Source organism: Chiloscyllium punctatum, chromosome 48 (assembly GCF_047496795.1).
Source record: "Chiloscyllium punctatum isolate Juve2018m chromosome 48, sChiPun1.3, whole genome shotgun sequence".
NCBI classification, from domain to species: domain Eukaryota; kingdom Metazoa; phylum Chordata; class Chondrichthyes; order Orectolobiformes; family Hemiscylliidae; genus Chiloscyllium; species Chiloscyllium punctatum.
The window spans coordinates 60,347,229-60,368,279 of record NC_092786.1 but is presented as its reverse complement, the minus strand read 5'-3'; the positions used below and the strand labels follow the sequence as shown (position 1 = coordinate 60,368,279).

Below are 21,051 nucleotides of genomic sequence, written 5' to 3'. Positions count from 1 at the left end.
AGCCATTCTAATGAATAGTAACGAGTCAATGGGCAGAATGGCATTCACCTGCTCTTATTTTTCTGAGTTTATTTATCCTTTTAGGGGTCGAACATCTATTTCCAGTGAGCATAACCTGGAAAATTTCTCAAGAAACTCTGAATCCAGTCTAAGTAAACTTTGCTGAATTTATTGTATTTTGACACAGAACTTTGAATTGTAAACCAATCATACAAGTCACTGGCTCAACTTGTAAACTGATCCACCACAGCTGTCAATCCAAGGCATCAATATAATTCTAAAACCTCGAGACTGCTGGGGTTTCCATTCTTCTATAAATCATTGAAGTAAGGATCTTCTCCAAGACTCATGTTTTATAAATGAGCTGCTTTACAAAAATAGTAAAGAATTTAAAGGCATGCTATTGATTAACATGTGTAGTCACACTGGTTTGGACCTTTAATATTGTAACACAAACTGAAGGTGCTTGCAGCATTCACAACACAGTGTCAATGGTTTCACCAATTAGATACTGAGCATTCAGAATGATGTTACCCTCATTAGGCCTATTAAACGTGTTTGCAGTTTGCTGAAGAGTAACACTGGCAGAGGATGAAAACAGCTCAGTGCCTTGGGAAAAGCAATGTAAGAGAAAAAAAGGTGAGAGAATAAGAATAATTTACAATTAAAAAGCAACACAAAGTCTCAATAAACATGTAAAGGCTCATACCTTATTGTAGTAACCATATGTTATAGCATTGGGGTGAACCCCAGCTTTCTTCATCTCAAACAGAACTCTCACAGCTAGCACTGGCTGCCCATACTGCCCACATAACTGCATCAGAACACGGTAACAGACCTTGATTGGGGAGAAAAAAAAACCTTCCTTCAGCAGGAAATTGTCAGGGAGATCCACTGAAAAAAATTATCTCTCAAATGTATTCCCATAATTACACAAGTGCCAGAATCACTGATCAACTTTGTCAGGCAAAGATGTACATCACCTGAAGGTTTTGAAAGCTGTTGTCAGGATATGATTAAATCAGATTTAATAGGTTTACAGTTTAAATGACATACAAGTGCATGTTGGTGAAATCCCAGCATACGTTGACTTGCTCCAACAATAAATACTTTTTGATAAAGCTTTGCCTGCTTGGAGAGCATTTTCTCATCATATTGAAGGGATTTTGTCCTATATCATTCAGTTTATGACTTTAAGAGAAAGGTTGAGCAATATCAATAATAATTGGTTATGAAGCAAAGCCTCAGGAATATTCCCAAATTCCAGCTTCGACTGTTTGTGCCTCAGTGCAGGACAAGTGGAGGTATCTGTGCAAGTATATGCTTGTCTGCATCCATCGCACTCTCGCTCTGCGTCCGTCTCTCTCTCTCTCACTTTGCGCCTGTATCTCTCTATCTACTAATGGGTTTGGATGGTGCTGTCCAAGGAGCCCTGATGAATCTCTGCAGTGCATTTTCCTCTTTTCATATATTTACATAAGACCATAAGACATAGGAGTGGAAGTAAGGCAATTCGGCCCATCGAGTCCACTCCGCCATTCAATCATGGCTGCTGGGCACTTCAACTCCACTTACCCGCATTCTCCCCGTAGCCCTTAATTCCCCGAGACAACAAGAATCTATCAATCTCTGCCTTGAAGACATTTAGCGTCCCGGCCTCCACTGCACTCTGCAGCAATGAATTCCACAGGCCCACCACTCTCTGGCTGAAGAAATGTCTCCGCATTTCTGTTCTGAATTTACCCCCTTTAATTCTAAGGCTGTGTCCACGGGTCCTAGTCTCCTCACCTAACGGAAACAATTTCCTTGCATCCACCCTTTCCAAGCCATGTATTATCTTGTACGTCTCTATTAAGTTTCCCCTTAATCTTCTAGACTCCAATGAATACAATCCCAAGATCCTCAGCCGTCCCTCATATGTTAGACCTACCATTCCAGGGATCATCCGTGTGAATCTCCACTGGACACGTTCCAGTGCCAGTATGTCCTTCCTGAGGTGTGGGAACCAAAACTGGACACAGTACTCCAAATGGGGCCTAACCAGAGCTTTATAAAGTCTCAGTAGCACAATGGTGTTTTTATATTCCAACCCTCTTGAGATAAGTGACAACATCGCATTCGCTTTCTTAATCACAGACTCAACCTGCATGTTGACCCTTAGAGAATCCTTGACTAGCACTCCCAGATCCCTTTGTACTTTGGCTTTACGAATTTTCTCACCACTTAGAAAGTAGTCTGTGCTTTTATTCTTTTTGCCAAAGTGCAAGACCTCGCATTTGTTCACGTTGAATTCCATCAGCCATTTCCTGGACCACTCTCCCAAACTGTCTAGATCCTTCTGCAGCCTCTCCACTTCCTCAGTACTACCTGCCTGTCCACCTATCTTCGTATCATCGGCAAACTTCGCTAGAATGCCCCCAGTCCCTTCATCCAGATCATTAATATATAATGCGAACAGCTGTGGCCCCAACACTGAACCCTGCGGGACACCGCTCGTCACCGGCTGCCATTCTGAAAAAGAACCTTTTATCCCAACTCTCTGCCTTCTGTCAGACAACCAATCCTCAAACCATCCCAGTATCTCACCTCGAACACCATGGGCCCTCACCTTGCTCAGCAGCCTCCCGTGTGGCACCTTATCAAAGGCCTTTTGGAAGTCTAGATAGACCACATCCACTGGGTTTCCCTGGTCTAACCTGCTTGTCACCTCTTCAAAGAATACCAACAGGTTTGTCAGGCATGACCTCCCCTTAGTAAATCCATGTTGACTTGTTCTAATCAGACTCTGCTCTTCTAAGAATTTAGAAACTTTATCCTTAATGATGGATTCTAGAATTTTACCAACAACCGAGGTTAGGCTAATTGGCCTATAATTTTCCATCTTTTGACTTGATCCTTTCTTGAACAATGGGGTTACAACAGCGATCTTCCAATCACCCGGGACTTTCCCTGACTCCAGTGACTCTTGAAAGATCTCAACCAATGCCTCCGCTATTTCCTCAGCCACCTCTTTCAGAACTCTAGGATGTATCCCATCGGGGCCAGGAGATTTATCAATTTTAAGACTTTTTAGCTTTTCTAGCACTATCTCTTTTGTAATGACAACCATACTCAACTCAGCCTCCTGACTCCCTTTAATTGTTGGGATATTACTCCTGTCTTCCACTGTGAAAACTGACGCAAAGTACTTGTTAAGTTCTCCTGCTATTTCCTTATCTCCCATCACTAGGCTTCCAGCCTAGGCTTACAGAAGCTTTTATAGTCAGTTTTGCGTTTCTTGCAAATTAACCCACATATTTTATTTTCCTCACTCTTCATCAATCTTTTTGTCCTCTTTTGCTGAACTCTAAAGTACGCCCACTCCTCAGAATTACTGCTTTTTTTCTGGCGCTTTTATACGTCTCTTCTTTGGATCTAATACTATCCTTAATTTCATTTGAAAGCAATGATTGAGACATCTTTCCTGTGTTATTTTTGCACAAAATAGGAATAATACCTGTTGTAATTCATGCACACATTCCCTAAATATATACTGTTACCAAACCATTGCCAATCCTTTTGGTAAGATTCTCTCAACCATCATTGCCAATTTTTTTCACTCTCCACCTTAATTACAATTCCATCATATTACGGTCACTCTTCCCAATGCCTCCTTAATTGCAACTGCATAGCACCCACAAATATCTAACTGCAGTGTTAATTCGCTTACTTTATTGCTTATGCTACACCTATTAAAACACAATATATTTTAGACTTGTCTTAACATCATTAGTCATCTTAGTTTTACTTTGCACTTTGGCCTCATTTGTTTTTTTTTCTAATTTCCTCTAGTGCTTCTTACACTTCTGCCTTTCATTACTGGATTAGAGTGGTGCTGGAAAAACAAAGCAGTTCAGGCAGCATCCAAGAAGCACGAAAATCGATGTTTCGGGCAAAAGCCCTTCATCAGGAATACAGTATTCCTGATGAAGGGCTTTTGCCCGAAACATCGATTTTCATGCTTCTTGGATGCTGCCTGAACTGCTGTGTTTTTCCAGCACCACTCTAATCTAGACTTTGGTTTCCAGCATCTGCAATCATTGTTTTTACCTGCCTTTCATTACTATCAATCCTTACTCCTGCTCAAGTTCCCATTGTCCTGTCATTTAAATTTAAGCCCTCTCCAACAGCACCAGGAAGTAGCAATTCTGTGATTATTACCTTTGAAGTTTTGCTTTTCAATTTATATCCTAACTCGCTATATTTAGCTTGTAAGACCTCATCCCTATTATTACCCATGTCATTGGGACCAATACGTACCATGACCACTGGCTGTTCCACCCTCTCCTTTCAGAATATCCTGTCACATCTTCAAGACACACTTAGGTCTGGCATCAGGGATGCAACATACTATGCTGAAGACTTGTGTAGCTGCAGAAATGCCTGCTCTCCTTATTAATGAATTCCCAAACATTACAACCCTGTCATTCTTCTTCCTCCCATCTCCTGCAGCAGTGTCACCTGTCGTGCCACAGACATAGCTCCTGCTGCTATTCTGACAAGTTGACTCTCCCAACAGTACTGTATATGTTAGTGAATGGGACGGCAACAGGAAAGGAGTATGGGGATTATTTTAGAGGTCTTATAATTATTGAAATAAATAGGGAAAAAATACTGTTTTAAAGTTACGCTGATATTAAACTGGGGTTAGTTTGGCAGAGGAAAATCAGAAACAAAACAAGCATTCCATCACAGTGAACATGTAATTAATTATATTGTCTTTCCTCTCCCACCAAATCACATGGCAATACCGACACCATTTTTGCTAATATGGTACAATGTGACTGTATTCATACCTCATCAGGTGGTTCCAACTTCTTGATTTGCATCTTCCTCAATACATCGTAAGCAGTCCGAAGAGCCCTAACCTTTGAATGGCAAACTTTCACATAAGCAGGGAGGCAGATAAACCAGAGGCCATAGCAATGGCGCAAGAGACATTTTGACCACATCTGAGGAATTGATGAATAACGCTTTGCAATTTTTTGAGCTGATTTTATTTCCTGAAATATAAACAGATAAAATTATGAAATGAAATTTATAATTCACATATGCATTCAAACAGTTCACAATTTTAATGTTTTACATTTAAAGTATTACTCTTCCTACACAGAGGTGACATGAAACACACAATTTACCCAATTATTTATACATTCCACTTTTCCTACAAAACTGATTTACATTTCCACTCGAACAATACAGCCTAACCAATCCATTATTCTCCCACTGAGTACAGTATTCAATCTTTCAGTGTGCCAATAGTACCTAATGGTATTCACACACTTTATGACAGAATATTCAGAATATAAACATCAATCATGGTGTACCTGCTTAGTTCTTCTGCCCATGGGTGCAGGACTGTTGGGACAACTATTTTTTGATGTTAACCTGCTTGCTGAAGTTTTTAATAAACCCACCGGTCTGTCAAAGAGCTCTGGTATTAGCACAGGGAAGCTAGAGTAACTGAAAGGACAGGATCAGTTTGGAGTTAATATATTAAAATGTCATAAACATAGTCAACAACCAAAATGTAATTAACTACACATTTAATTGCCAAATAAAGGTTTTCACCTAACCTACATGTAACACTAGACATAAAAAAACTAAATATTAGATATATGGATGAAAAGCTGAAAATGTGTTGCTGGAAAAGCACAGTAGGTCAGGCAGCATCCAAGGAGCAGGAGAATGGACGTTTCAGGCATGAGCCCTTCATTCCTGAAGAAGGGCTCATACCCGAAACGTCGATTCTCCTGCTCCTTGGATGCTGCCTGACCTGCTGTGCTTTTCCAGCAACACATTTTCAGCTTTTCATCCATATATCTAATATTTAGTTTTTTTATATCTAGTGTTACATGTAGGGGAGCAGAAAAACTGATGTAACTCAGCAGGTCAGGCAACATTGGAGGAAACGACTGTGGTTAATGCTTGTCAGAGTACACACATCCAGAGGGGTCTTGACAGGGTCTATGTGGAGGCAATGTTTCCTCCTTTGGGAGAATCTAGAACTAGTGGTTACTGTTTAAAAATAACGGGCCAATCATTTAAAACAGCAGTAAGGCAAAACCTTTTCTCAGGAGGCCTTTGGTACTCCTTTCTTGAGGTGGTGGAAGCAGAGTCCTTTTTAAGGCAGAAGTTGGTAAATTGTTGTTAAGCAAGGGTTTAAAGGTTACTATGGTAGGCAAGAACATGGCTTTGAGGTTACAATCATGTCAATTGTGATCTTACTGAATGGTGGAGCCGGCTCAAAGGATCGAATTGCTCCTATACCTGATTCATGTGTTCTTATGTACACAAGTAAAGCATTAACTCTTCTGTTCTCTCCACAGATACTGTCAAACCTGCTGTGTTTATAATTTTCTGTTTTCTTCCAGATTTCTAGAATCTGCTATTTGCTTCTTAGGTTCTGGGAAAGTATCCTTTATTCGTTGGATGGCCACACACCATTTCAGGCACACAGCTAGTATCTGGCTTTCTGCCCTCAATCCAAAGCAACCGTCTGGTCCATGACATCCTCAGCACACCAGATTAAGCAGAAAAGAAAAACATTAGCCTAGGTTTTCAACCTGATTGTTATGGAGTGGCATTGGGAGAGCATCAAATGCATGTCTTTGCAGCAGCTGAACCACAAAATGCTGCCAGTTGGGAGAGCTATCAGATAGCCCAGAACTACTTTGGAATGAGATTCAAAGCAATACAACATTTTCAGAAGACAGCTAGATGTTTGTTAAACCCAGTGTTTGCAATCTAGTATTGACAATTTTCATCATTTGAAAAAATGTTGTTTTCAAAGCAGAGCAGAAAATTTATGTAAAGCATTTTTAAAAAATACAGTAGATACTCCCTGGAGGAGCACAGTTACATTCTCAACACTAAAAACAGATCTAATGAGTTTGCATAAAAATAATTGGCAGTGGTGAATACAAGGCTGCAGCATAATCACAGTTCTCTAAATCACAATACAAACATGCTAATTTTCAAAACTGTATGTAGTAGTTAACTTACAGCTTTTAAATTGAAACTTCATACTATAGAACATAGAACAATACAGCGCAGAACAGACCCTTTGACACTCGATGTTGCACCGACCTGTGAACTATTCTCAGCTCGTCCCCCTACACTATCCCCAGCTCGTCCCCCTACACCATCCCATCATCATCCATGTGCTTATCTAAGGACTGTTTAAATCTCCCTAATGTGGCTGAGTTGACTACATTAGCAGGTAGGGCATTCCACGCCCTTACCACTCTCTGTGTAAAGAACTTGCCTCTGATATCTGTCTTAAATCTATCACCCCTCAATTTGTACTTATGCCCCCTCGTACACACTGAAGTCATCAGCCTAGGAAAAAAACATTCACTGTCTAATCTATCTAATCCTCTGATAATCTTGTATGTCTCAATCAAATCCCCTCTTAGCCTTCTTCTTTCCAATGAGAACAGACCCAAGTCTCTCACCCTTTCCTCATAAGACCTTCCCTCCAGGCAACACCCTGGTAAATCTCCTCTGCACCTTTTCCAATGCTTCTGCATCCTCCCCAAACTATGGTGACCAGAACTGTACACAATATTCCAAGTGTGGCTGCACTAGCGTTTTGTATAGTTGCAGCATGATTTTGCGGCTCCGGAACTCAATCTCTCTATGAATAAAACCTAATACACCATATGCCTTTTTAACAGCACTATCAACCTGGGTAACAACTTTCAGGGATCTATGTACATGGATTCCAAGATCTCTCTGTACATCCACACTACCAAGAATCTTTCCATTAACCCAGTACTCTGCCTTCCTGTTATTCTTCCCAAAGTGCATCACCTCACATTTAGGTGCATTGAACTCCATTTGCCACCTCTCAGCCCAATTCTGCTTATTATCCAAGTCCCCCGCAACCTGTAACATTCTTCCAAACTGTCCACCGACTTTAGTGTCATCTGCAAATTTGCTAATCCATCCACATATGCCTGCGTCTAAGTCATTTATAAAAATAACAAACAGCAGTGGTCCCAAAACAGATTCTTGTGGGCACACCAGTAGTAACCGGACTCTAGGCTGAATATTTTCCATCGACCACCACCACCTTCTATCAGAAAGCCAGTTGCTAATCCAAATTGCTAAATCACCCTCAATTCCATGCCTCTGCATTTTCTCCAACAATAGATGTTTAAACTTTGCATCTGAGTAGAGAATATGCCAATTTCATCCAACTTTGTATAAACAGCATGTCCACACCATTATACCAAAATAGAACTACCTACACTTTATGCAGTGTAAACATTTTTATGATTATTAGACAGGAAAACAGCAAATGAAAATGATTCTAGGCATTTAAAACATTGTAAATACTAGACACATTCTGAAACCTTACGATTTCCTCTGTGCTCTAACCATGCAAGCAAACTTAGAATCATACCTATATTGAAGGGGATGTTCTTCTCCATTAGGCAAGCTTGGAAGATCAGGTGGTGTTATGAAAACCGTATGTTCACTTCGGTGAGACTCATCCAATTCTATGAGATGCAAATCATCGGGGCGCTCTGCGTCTAACTGGTTTAGCATAAATGGTAGAATTATCATCTCAAGTCAAATAGCATACTTCATACTGCATATTACAATCAAATGGAATTGATAACACAGAGGAAAATGAAACAAGAACTACAAGGAAGTGTAATCTGTTTGTTCTCTCATTCCCATATATTATGCAGTTTTTACAGCCAAAATAAAAGAAAATCTAGGTCCACCATTTCAATCTTTTATTTTTAGTTGGATTTGAGGAAGTTGCAGAGAACAACCTCAAGTCTGCAGTGAGAACTGCCTATTAGTTGAAATAAACTATTAACTTCATCCCATCCTTGTTATATGTTAAAGAACACAAAACTTCCAGCACCTGCAGTTTTTTTTTGTCTCAATTGCATTAATTATTGCAGTCATTTTAATCTATATTTCCTAGCCTTCTCCTATAAGCCCTCACATGTATGTTATCTTCCCAATTGATGTTGCATGTAAGGGTCTTGGGCCTGTGCACCTTATTGTCGCAGTATGTTGCTGAAACATTTTTTTTCTGCATTCATTTCTCACTGCTTTAGCACAAATACTCAGACTGCCGCCTTTGGTTCAGGATTGCCCTGCTAAAGAACATTCATTTCCCTTCTTTGGGCAGAGAATCATTACGGCACATAGAGGCCTTTTGGTCCATTGAGCCTAAACAGGCTTTCAGTAGAACTTCTAGGCTTATTTGGCTCATGGGCTTATTCAATTTCCTTTTGAAATCAGTCAGTATCTCTGCTTCCACTCACTGGCAGAGATTTCCTGCTGTTTAAGCATTTGTATTAGATCAATCCTCGCTAATACAATATAACTCTTTCAGTCTTTTCACTTGGATGAACTATTGCTGGAGAGTCCCCAGGTCCGTTTGTCCTCCCTAAAGTTAACTGCCCTTAGTAGTAATTGGTACACTTTCAAATGCATGACTGGATTTCAAAACTTCATTGTTTCAACAACAGGTAAATGAAAGAATGCACGACAGTCTCCCATACATCAGAGCTGAGGCCATCTCTCTCTACATTGTATAAAATACTTAATTTTGCCTTTAACCGTCACACATTAGTGGACAAAGCATCAAACCTTTGCATCAGACTAGCTTATGGTCGACAGGTTTTGTGATTATGTTTGTAACTTGGGAGCGTACAAATAGTATTTTCATTCTTTTTGCAATTAGTTCCCAAAATCCAAGTTAGGCATTTCTTCAGTTAGTAGCCATCTGATCCAACTCTTCCACGCTGACCAGATATCCTAAATTAATCTAGCTCTATTTGCCAACATACCTCTAAAACCCTTCTTATTCATCTACCCATCCAGATGCCTTCTAAATGTTGTAATTGTCGAAGCCTCCACCACTTTCTCTGGCAGCTCTTTCCATACATGCACCACCCTCTGCATGAAAAACTTGCCCCTTTGGTCCCTTTTAAATCTTTACCTTCTCATCTTAAACCGACACCCTCTAGTTCTGGACTCCCCTACATTGAGAAAAAGACCTTATCCATGATCCTCATGATTTTATAAACATCTATAAGGTCACCTCTCAGCCTCCAACACTCCAGGGAAAATTACCCCAGCCTATTCAGCCTCTCCCTACAGATCAAACTCTTCAACTCAACAGAATCCTTGTGAATCTTTTCTGAACCCCTTCAAGTTTAATAACATCTTTCCTATAGCAAGGAGACCAGAATTGAATGCAGTATTCCAAAAGTGGCCTAACCAATGTCCTGAACAGCCACAACATGACCGCCCAACTCCTATACTCAATACTGAAAAATGTGTTGCTGGAAAAGCGCAGCAGATCAGGCAGCATCTAAGGAGCAGGAGAACCAACGTTTCGGGCATAAGCTCTTCTTCAGGGATGAGGAGGGTGTGCCAAGCAGGCTAAGATAAAAGGTAGGGAGGAGGGACTTGGGGGAGGGACGTTGGGAATGCGATAGGTGGAAGGAGGTTAAGGTGAGGGTGATAGGCTGGAGAGGGGGTGGGGGCAGAGAGGTCAGGAAGAAGATTGCAGGTCAAGAAGGCGGTGCTGAGTCCGAGGGTTGGGACTGAGATAAGGTGGGGGAAGGGGAAATGAGGAAGCTGGAGAAATCTGCATTCATCTCTTGTGGTTGGAGGGTTCCTAGGCGGAAGATGAGGCGCTCTTCCTCCAGGCGTCATGTTGCCATGGTCTGGTGATGGAGGCGGCCAAGGACCTGCATGTCCTTGGCGGAGTAGGAGGGGGAGTTGAAGTGTTCAGCCACAGGGCAGTTGGGTTGGTTGGTGCGGGTGTCCCAGAGGCGTTCTCTGAAATGTTCTGGAAGTAGGCGGCCTGTCTCCCCAATGTAGAGAAGGCCACATCGGGTGCAGTGGATGCATTAAATGATGTGTGTGGAGGTGCAGGTGAATTTGTGACGGATATGGAAAGATCCCTTGGGACCTTGGAGGGAAGTGGTGGGGGGTGGAAGTGTGGGCGCAAGTTTTGCATTTCTTGCAGTTGCAGGGGAAGGTGCCAGGAGTGGAGGTTGGGTTGGTGGGGAGTGTGGACCTGACGAGGGAGTCGAGGAGGGAGTGGTCTTTCCGGAACGCTGATAGGGAAGGGGAGGGAAATATATCCTAGGTGGTGGGGTCTGTTTGGAGGTGGCGGAAATGATGAAGGATGATACGATGTATCTGGAGGTTGGTGGGGTGGTAGGTGAGGACGAGTGGGGTTCTGTCCTGGTGGTGATTGGAGGGGCGGGGTTCAAGGGCAGAGGAATGGGAAGTGGAGGAGATGTGGTGGAGAGCATCGTCAATCACGTCGGAGAGGAAATTGCTGTCTTTGAAGAAGGAGGCCATCTGGGTTGTTCGGTATTGGAATTGGTCCTTCTGGGAGCAGGTGCGGCGGAGGCGAAGGAATTGGGAATATGGGATGTTGTTTTTACAGGGAGCAGGGTGGGAGTAGGTATGATCTATGTAGCTGGGGGAGTCGGTTGGTTTATAGTGACTGTCCCTCTACAAGCGAATCCTCTTGCAAGGATGCCTTCCTTGAAGAAGCTCTTTTCCTCCCTCTACAGCAAATCCTCCTATACTCAATACATTGACCAATAAAGGCAAGCATACCAAATGCCTTCTTCACTGCCCTGTCTACCTGTGATACCACCTTTAAGGAATTATGAACCCGCACCCTAAGGTCCCTTTGTTTCGCAACACTTCCCAGGACCCTAACATTAAGTGTACAAGTCCTGTCCTGATTTGCCTTACAAAAACACAATACCTCATTCGCATCTCAATTAAGCTCCATCTGCCACTCCTCAACCCATTGGCCCATCTGATCAAGGTCCCGTTGTACTCAGATAACCTTCTTCACTGTCCACTACACTGTCAATTTTGGTGTCATCTGAAAACTTACTAGCCATTCCTTCTATATTCACATCCAAATCATTTGTATAAATGACAAAAAGCAGTGGACTCAGCACTGATCCTTGTGGCACACCGCTGATCGTAGGCCTCCAATGTGAAAAGCAACTCTCCACCAGTGTCTCCTATCTTCAAGCCAGTTTCATATCCAAATGGCTAGCTGCCCCTGGATTCCATGTGATCTAACCTTTGTAACCAATCTATTATGCAGAAGGTTAGATCTCATGGAACATAGGGAGAATTAGCCATTTGGATACTGAACTGGCTCAAATGTAGAAGACAGAGGGTGGTGGTGGAGGATTGTTTTTCAGACTGGACGTCTATGAACAGTGGAGTTCCATAAGGATCAGTGCTGGGTGCACTACTTTTCATCATTTACACAAATGGTTTGGATGTGAGCATAAGAGGTATACAGTGGTGTTACACAGTGGTGGGAGGGCAGTGTTGGGTGGTGGTGGTGGTGGTGGTGGTGGGGGGGGGGGCGGTGTTGGGGGTTGGGGTGAAGTGTTGCACAGGGCGGGGGGTGGTTTTGGGAGTGGGGCGGTGCTGGACGGGATTGGGGGCGCGGGGCCTCGCGGGCTGTGTGCTTCTGCAGTCTCCTGAATGGGGAGCAGACTTTAAAAAGTTCAACCCCAGAGGAAAGGCATTTAATTGATTAACCGAATAATTGATTATTGAAACAAAATTGTGCCCGCCCATCATGTTCAGATAATCGAGGTTCCCCTGTAGTTTGTAAGTTTGCAGATAACTCCAAAATTGGAGGTTTAGTGGACAGCAAAGAAGGTTACCTCAGATTACAATGGCATCTTGAGAAGATGGGCCAATGGGCTGAGAAGTGTCAGATGGAGTTCAATCTAGATAAATATGAGGTGCTCATTTTGGGAAAGTAAATCTTAGCAGGACTTATACACTTAATGGTAAGGTCCTAGGGAGTGTTGCTGAACAAAGAGACCTTGGAGTGCAGGTTCATAGCTCCTTGAAAGTGGAGTCACAGGTAGATAGGATAGTGAAGGCGGCGTTTGGTATGCTTTCCTTTATTGGTCAAGTATTGAGTACAGGAGTTGGGAAGTCATGTTGCGGCTGTACAGGACATTGGTTTAGGCCAATGTTGCATGCAATTTTGGTCTCCTTCCTTCGGAAAGATATTGTGAAACTTGAAAGGGTCCAGAAAAGATTTACAAGGATGTTGCCAGAGTTGGAAGATTTGAGCTATAGGAAGAGGTTGAATAGGCTGGTGTTGTTTTTCCTGGATCATCGGAGGCTGAGGGGTGACCTTATAGAGGTCTATAAAATCATGAGGGGCATGGATAGGATAAATAGACAAAGTCTTTTCCCTGGGTTAGGGGAGTCCAGAACTAGAAGTCATAGTTTAGGGTGAGAGGGGAAAGATATAAGAGAGACCTAAGGGGCAACTTTTTCATGCAGAGGATGGTACCTGTATGGAATGAGCTGCCAGAGGAAGTGGTGGAGGCTGGCACAATTGCAACATTTAAGAGGCATTTGGATGGGTATATGAATAGGAAGGGTTTGGAGGGATATGGGCCGGGTGCTGGCAGGTGGGACTAGATTGGGTTAGGATATCTGGTCAGCATGGACAAGTTGGACCGAAGGGTTTGTTTCCTTTGAACACCTTGCTGACATCCATATAGTCAATGTCAACTACTCTGGTTTCATCAATCTTCTTCATCACTTCTTCAAAAACTCAATCATGTTATGAGATAGTTTCCCACACATGAAGCCATTTAGGTGGGCCTGAAATCAAAGTTCTCAACTCGTGAAAGGCTGATTTTAATAAGATGAGATATGATTTGGCCAGAATAGACTGGGAACAGATATGTTCAGATAATATATCTCAGAATAGTGGGATACATTCCAGAAGGAAATATGGAGTGTACAGGGCCAATATGTTCCAATAAGGAGAAAGGGGGAGACCGTCAAATCATGTGAACCCTGGATAGAGAGTTATATAGCAAATCAGTGGGTTGAAAGAAAAAGGAGGCTTTTGGCAGATACTGGGGTCTTAACTGTGGAAGCCCTAGTGGAGTATAGAATGTGGATGAGAAAACTTAAAGGGAGTTTGAGAGATATAATGGATATTGGCAGGAAGATGCCAACTTGCTTTAGGAGGTACATTAAGGTAAAAGGAGAACTAGGGCAACAGTAGGGTCCATTAAGGACCAGAGTGGTAATCTGTGTGTGGACTTAGAGGATGTAGGTAGGATTCTAAATGAATACTATGTGATGGTGTTCACTAGTGAAAGGGACAATGTAGGTACGGAAATCAGCGAGAAAGACTGTGATACAATTAAAGAAATCAGCAAAGATAGAGAGGAGACTCTAAGTGGTCTGGAAGGCTTAAAAGTAGAAACATCTCCAGGGCCAGAAAAAATACATCCCAGGTTGTTGAGTGAGGCAAGAGAAAAATAGCAGGGAAAATACTTGCAAAAACTTTCAGTTCCTCTCTGGCCACAGGAGAAGTGGCAGAGAACTGGAGGACAACCATAGTGGTATGGTTATTTAAGAAGGGAGCAAGCGATAAACCAGGGTCTACAGGCCAGTGAGTCTAAACTCAATGGTGGGGAAACTGTTGGAAGCAATTCTGAGGGAGAGATTTAATCAGGACTTGGAAAGGCAGGGATTAATTAAGAATAGACAGGGATTTAATTTCTGCCCAACTCGACTGGATTTCTCAAAGACGCAACCTGGTGTGTAGATGTGTGTAATGCTTTTGACGTAGTCTGCTTTGAATTCAGCAAGGCTTTAATAAGGTCCCACATGAGAGATGGATAGCAAAGGTAAGAGCCCATGAGATCTAAGGAAATTTAGTAAACTGGATCCACAATTGGCTGAATGGCAAGAATCAGAGTGCGATGGTTATGGGGTGATTATTCTAACTGGCAGTCTGTGTCCAATGGGATCAGTGTTGGGTCAGTAAGTTTGCAGACAATACAATAATTGGTAGGGTGGCAAGTAGTGCAGATGATAGACTTAGACTACAAGAGGATATACATAGGCTGATCAGTGGCAAATGAAGATCAATCTGAATACATGTGAGATGATGCTTTTGGCAGGTAGGACCCTGGGAAGCACCCAGGATCAGAAGGACCATGTTGTGCATGCGCACCAGTCCCTGAAAGTGTCATGACAGGTAGGTAAAGTGGTTAAGATGACATATAGGATACTTGCCTTTATTAGTCAAGACACAGAAATTATGCGGGAGCTGTTTAAACACTTTTTTTAAAATAGATACTTTTATTGGAAATTTAACATTTTTACAAGTTTACAAAAATAAACAAAACTCTCAAATACAAATATGGATATACAATTAAATCTTAAATAAATAATAACCAAAATTTAACAAAAGAAAAATACAGAGAAACAAAAACAAAACTCAACTAACTACTAATCTAACCAGAGTGTAATAATTAAGTCTCTTACATTATTCAAATAAGTGAAAGAAAAAAAAAACAATGGATAACACAGAAATTGGATAGTGAGATACATGCTCGGAACGTGTTAACATTAAATGTAACAAAACCCGTATTCGTGCGGGATTCCTCTCCCAAGGGGTCCCAGACCAGCCAGGTTCGCAATCTCAATTAAATAAAAGCCCTTGTTAGGATGGCCGAAATATCCGTATTTATATAATTCAAGAAGGGCTGCCATATTTTATGAAATTATTCGGTCTTTCGGTGCACCATATTTGGAAGGAAGTCAAGGGGAATACATTCCATAATTAATCTGTGCCAATTTGAAAGTCCGGGGGGCCCTCAGCCACCCAGTTTACCAACATATTTTTCCTTGCACAGAAAGAGAGAATAGAAAATAATCTCTTCCTGTGCATATCCAGAGAAGGTAAGTTCAAAAAGCCCAAAAGGAGAGATACAGGGTCCACTTTAATTTCCGTTCCTAAAATTTCTGTCAGGGTTCTTGCTACTTTAGTCCAGTATCTACGGATCTTATGACAGGTCCATAGGCAATGTACAAGAGTGCCTACCTCTATTTTACATTTGGGACACATCGGAGATGCTCCTGCCTTAAATTTTGCCAATCGATCTGGTGCTATATGGGCCCTATGAAGTATCTTCAGCTGGATAGCCTGAGTTCTGTTACAGATGGTGATTCTTCTGGCGTTTTCCAAATGTCATTCCACGTTTCTATAGAGATTTCTAGTCCCAAATCCTGATCCCATGTTTTAAGTAGATTGTTCATATCTCCTGATACTTCATCATGTAGTAAATGATATATAGTACTTACGGAAGATACCCCCATTGGTTGTAGCACTCTACATTCTCTACCTGATTTATAAAGACTATCTAATAACGTAGTCTTCTTCTGTATATAATCTCGAATTTGGAAGTATCGAAAGAGGTCTCCATTAGGTAATCCGAATTTCTGATGTAGCTGTTCAAAAGACATCAGGACCCCTTCTTTAAATAGGTCCCCTAAACATGAGATACCCCTGGATCTCCAGAGTTTAAAAGTGGCATCTGTAACCCCCGGTTGAAATCCCCATGCTCCCACTATTGGAGCATAGGGGGATGTTTTATGTGAGTTGCCCTCATTTTGCCGCATTATATTCCAAGCTTTAATTGTGTTTAGTATTATAGGGTTTTTACAGTGATCCGTAATGATTTTCCTCTTGTCTGAAAATAAAAAGGTTAATAAGTGGGCATTTTACTTGAGAAGCCTCGATGTCCAGCCAGATTGATTGCGGGTCAGACAAGACCCAAACAGATATGTAACTTAATAGGGAACTTAACTGATATTTCCTAAAATCTGGGAAGTCCAATCCTCCCCTTGTGTGTGGAAGCTGTAGCTTCTTCAGCTTAATGAGGGGCCGTCTAGGATTCCAGATAAAGGAACCCAACCAACCATATAATTTACGTAGTGCCAGCCTTGGCAGCATCACCGGAAGCATTCTCATAGGGTATAGGAGATGGGGTAGGACGTTCATTTTAATTAGTGCTATTCTACCCAGCCAGGAATTGGAAGGTCTCCCCATCGCTGGAGGTCCTGCCTTATCCTCTCCAGTAAATGCACAAAGTTAGCCTTGTATAACTGACCAAATACTGGGGTAATAAAAATGCCTAAATATAAGAAACCCTCCAGGGACCACCGAAAGGGAAAGTGTGATCCGTCCACTAAGTGGGGTATCATAGCAAGGCCACCCATTGGCATAGCCTCCGATTTTGAGAAATTAATTTTATAGCCTGAGAATGCACTAAATATATTAATAGCTTGGATTAGGCGAGGTACGGACATCAGAGGATTACTGAGGAATAGAAGAACATCATCTGCATAAAGAGTAACTTTATGTTTACCTGTACCAATCCTCGGGGCCGTTATATTAGGATCAGCCGGTATAGCTTCTGCTAGTGGTTCAATTATTAGCGTAAATAACAATGGCGAGAGAGGACATCCCTGACGGCAACCCCTACCCACACTGAAGCTATCCGAACCTAATCCATTGGTAACCACAACTGCTTTGGGATCACTATACAATGTTGAAACCCATTTGTTAAACACTTTTCCAACGCCAAACTTTTCCAATGTGTAAAACAAATATGACCATTCAACCCTATCGAATGCATTTTCCGCATCTAATGAGACTACTACTCCTGGTATCTTTCCCTGATGGCAGGCTTGAATCATATTCAAAACCCTTCTAATATTATTGGATGACCTACGGCCCTTAATAAACCCCGTCTGATCCTCCTTTATGATATGTGGCAATACCTTTTCTAGTCTCAATGCTAACGTTTTAGAAAGGATTTTAAAATCTACATTTAGCAAGGATATTGGTCTGTATGACGTGCAATCTTCTGGGTCCTTTCCTTTTTTAAGGATAAGAGAGATATTTGCCTCTTTCAGCGAAGGCGGGAGACAGCCCTGACTGTATGCGTAATTATACATGTCCATAAGTGGACCAGCCAATACTCCTGTAAATTCTTGATAGAATTCAGCTTGAAAGCCATCTGGGCCAGATGCCTTACCGCTCTGAAGTTGCCTGATTGCGTCAAATATTTCTTGAACTGTTAGGGGAGCATTTAAGACCGATATCTGTTCTGGAGTTGGGTCCAGAAAGATCAAATTTTAAAAAAATGATTGCATCCTCCTAATACTGTCTTCACAATCCTGCGATTTATATAAATCAGAATAAAATTTTCTAAAAATTGCGTTAATCCTATTATGATCATGAGTCAAAATACCCGTACTTTCCTTGATAGATGTGATGGTTTGAGGGGGCTTTTTATTCTTTGCAAGAAATGCTAAGTATCTACCCGGTTTGTCGCCAAATTCATATAACCTTTGTTTTGCAAATAATATTTCCCTCTTAGCCATTTGGGTACGCATGGTGTTTAGAGCTGTCTTAAGGGCCGTAATCCTTTGCAATTTGATAATAGAAGGTCTATCAGTGTATGCTGTTTCAGCTGCTTTTAAGCGAGCTTCGAGCAGATGCTGTTGTTCTGCCTTTAATTTTTTCTGGGTCGCTGAGTATGAGATGATCAAACCTCGCGCGTAAGCTTTGTTGGTCTCCCACATCATTGATGAGTTGCTAGCTGTACCTAAATTAATTTCTAAAAAAGTTTTAAATTCTTGAGAAAAGTTCTTTACAAATTTACTATCTTTCATCAGGAAGGGGTCCATACGCCAATGCCGAGGGGATGTCCCATTATTCCTCACCTTGATTTCCATATATACAGCAGCGTGATTGGAAATTGCTATACTACCTATTTTACAGGATGATATGGAATTTTTAAAAATCGAGGGGACAAAAAACATATCAATTCCGGTATGACATTTATGTGGATTGGAGTAAAAAGAAAAATCTCTGCCCTGTGGATGAAGACATCTCCATACATCTACTAATCCTAATTCTTTGTTCAAATCCACCAATTGTCTAGATCTGGGAGATACTCCTGCAGTACTCTTGGGAATAATATCTATTTCTGGATCCATAATAGAATTAAAGTCTCTCCACTATAATTGTATGACGGGCACCAAGAGCCATCAATTTTGAGAAGATTTCAGTTATAAATTTAAAATGATGTGCCGCGGTGGGGGGGGGGGCAATACAAATTTAAAATCCCATATTCCTCTCCATTTATAAGGACTTTAATCAGAATATATTGTCCAGATTCGTCTTTTATCTGATTTAGGATTTTGAGAGGGAAATTCTTCTGAAGAATAACAACTCCCCCGCTTTTTGAGCTGAAAGAAGGAAAAAAGGCCTGATCAAATCCACCCTGTCGTAATTTCAGGTGTTCTTTATCCAACAAGTGTGTCTCCTGTAGGAGAGCTATATCAACCCTTTCTTTCTTGAGATTTGATAATATTTTCTTCCTTTTGACTGGCGAATTACTCCCCTTGACATTCCAGGTGCACCACTTAATCAACTGATCAACCATAATCGTCCAGGCAAATCCGAGACCCCTCGGAAGGGGAAACCCTATCCAGAACATCCCGAGCATACAGCATATAAAATTCACAAAAATAAAGGCTCTTTAATACACTCACAACAGTATAATAAAAAACTATTTCTAAATTTAAAAAAACATATTTAAATGGAGATTTTCCCCTTTGTTCCCAGGGGGTATCACTTCCTTTCCAAAGGTCCATCCTATCCTCTCCCAACCAGTGCCCCACCCTTGACCCAGGCGCACCTCAATAGGATGAGGAAAATTCAAATATACTACAGAGCTAGAGTTAACAGTGAGCACCCTACCCCCACCCTCCACCCACACCAACACCTGGATATATTTGGTAATGTTAATACCATGTATAAACATATATAACTATAAAATTACAACCTCAACAAGTAATAGTTAAATATAATAATACAAAATAACATGGGAAAACAACCCCGCTCCTAGAGACAGAGGCAAAATAGAATAAGGTAACCACCTCCCCCCACCAACATTAACTAGACCCCCTGGCCTATATATATAGAATAATTTAAAAAAAACAAGGTGGGGGAGAAAATCGTTAAGTAGACAACAAATAAATAAATCCCTCTCCCTACTCCCCAAGATAATATTAAACAGTAAGGTAAAAAAAAGGGGGGGGAAGGCAAACCAACATCAATCATCTCTTACAATTTATCTAAGAGAGTCCAAAAATTCCTTAGCCTTTTCCGGCGATCTGAAGTTATACACTGATCGTTCATGGTTAAAGCTTAGCGTCACTGGGTAGTGTAAGGAGTACTGAATATTTAAGTCCCTTAAACACTTCTTCGCCTCATCAAATGCCTTCCTCTTTCGGACCAGAGCTGGGGAGAAGTCCTGGAATAACACGAACTTGGATCCTTTATAGATCATGGCTTGGGAATCTTTTCCAAGATTTCTAGAGGCTTCTAGGAGTATCTGCTTCTCCTTATAGCTCTGCAGCCGGAACAGGACCGGGCGGGGGTGCTGGTTTGAGCCGGGCCTGCGTATTGCAACCCGGTAGGCCCATTCCACCCTTACCTGGCCTGATCCAGCCTCCAGATTTAAAAGCTGTGGAAGCCACTGTTCAAGGAACACTGTAAGCTAGCCTTCCTCTTCTCGTTCGGGAAGGCCCAGCAAACGAATATTTTTTCGACAACCTCGATTCTCGAGGTCGTCAAATGTGATTCTCTAAGGTCAGGACTCGCTGTTCAAGAGTCCGGACCTGATCCATGGCCGATTGCACTGTAGTTTCAGAGGTCGTGGCCTTTAGCTCCGCCCCTCCAACTCGGCGCTCGATTTCCTTAATGTCTCGGTCGTGCTTTTGCAGCGCGGCCGAGAGTGAGTCCCATCGGCTTCGGGATTCTTCAATAAAAGGGTTGATCTTCGCATCCAGTTTAGAGATGATTTCCACAAGGCTCACCACCATAGGTAAGTCCCCCGGGGCGGCTGTGGACGCCTCTGCTGCATCTGGAGAGGGTGGGGGAGGTTGCTGAGCGCTGCGGGCTCCCTTCCCTTTAGTCATTCTTACTGGAGATTAAATTGTTTAAATTCAATACTAAGCAGCTAATTACATTAAACAGCTATTTTAAATGATTTGGTGAGTGTGGTGAGGGTGGGTGACCCACTTTGCCCAAGTCTTGGGAGGAGCACTGTAGACTCAGACTTGCTG

At 41.9% G+C, this 21,051-nt stretch overlaps 1 protein-coding gene across 10 annotated transcripts in view; it reads right to left on the bottom strand.

Moving 5' to 3' along the window:
• The window catches only part of dennd4a (DENN/MADD domain containing 4A), a 157,961-nt gene that overhangs the window by 46,599 nt on the left and 90,311 nt on the right, over positions 1–21,051 (bottom strand). For all 10 annotated transcript variants that reach the window (XM_072565375.1, XM_072565377.1, XM_072565378.1 and 7 more), the window contains exons 14-17: positions 8,450–8,583; positions 5,367–5,502; positions 4,836–5,042; positions 710–838 (exon numbers count right to left, since the gene is read on the bottom strand). In XM_072565375.1, the coding sequence (XP_072421476.1) occupies positions 710–838; positions 4,836–5,042; positions 5,367–5,502; positions 8,450–8,583 (606 nt within the window). The remainder of the gene's footprint in view (positions 1–709; positions 839–4,835; positions 5,043–5,366; positions 5,503–8,449; positions 8,584–21,051) is intronic.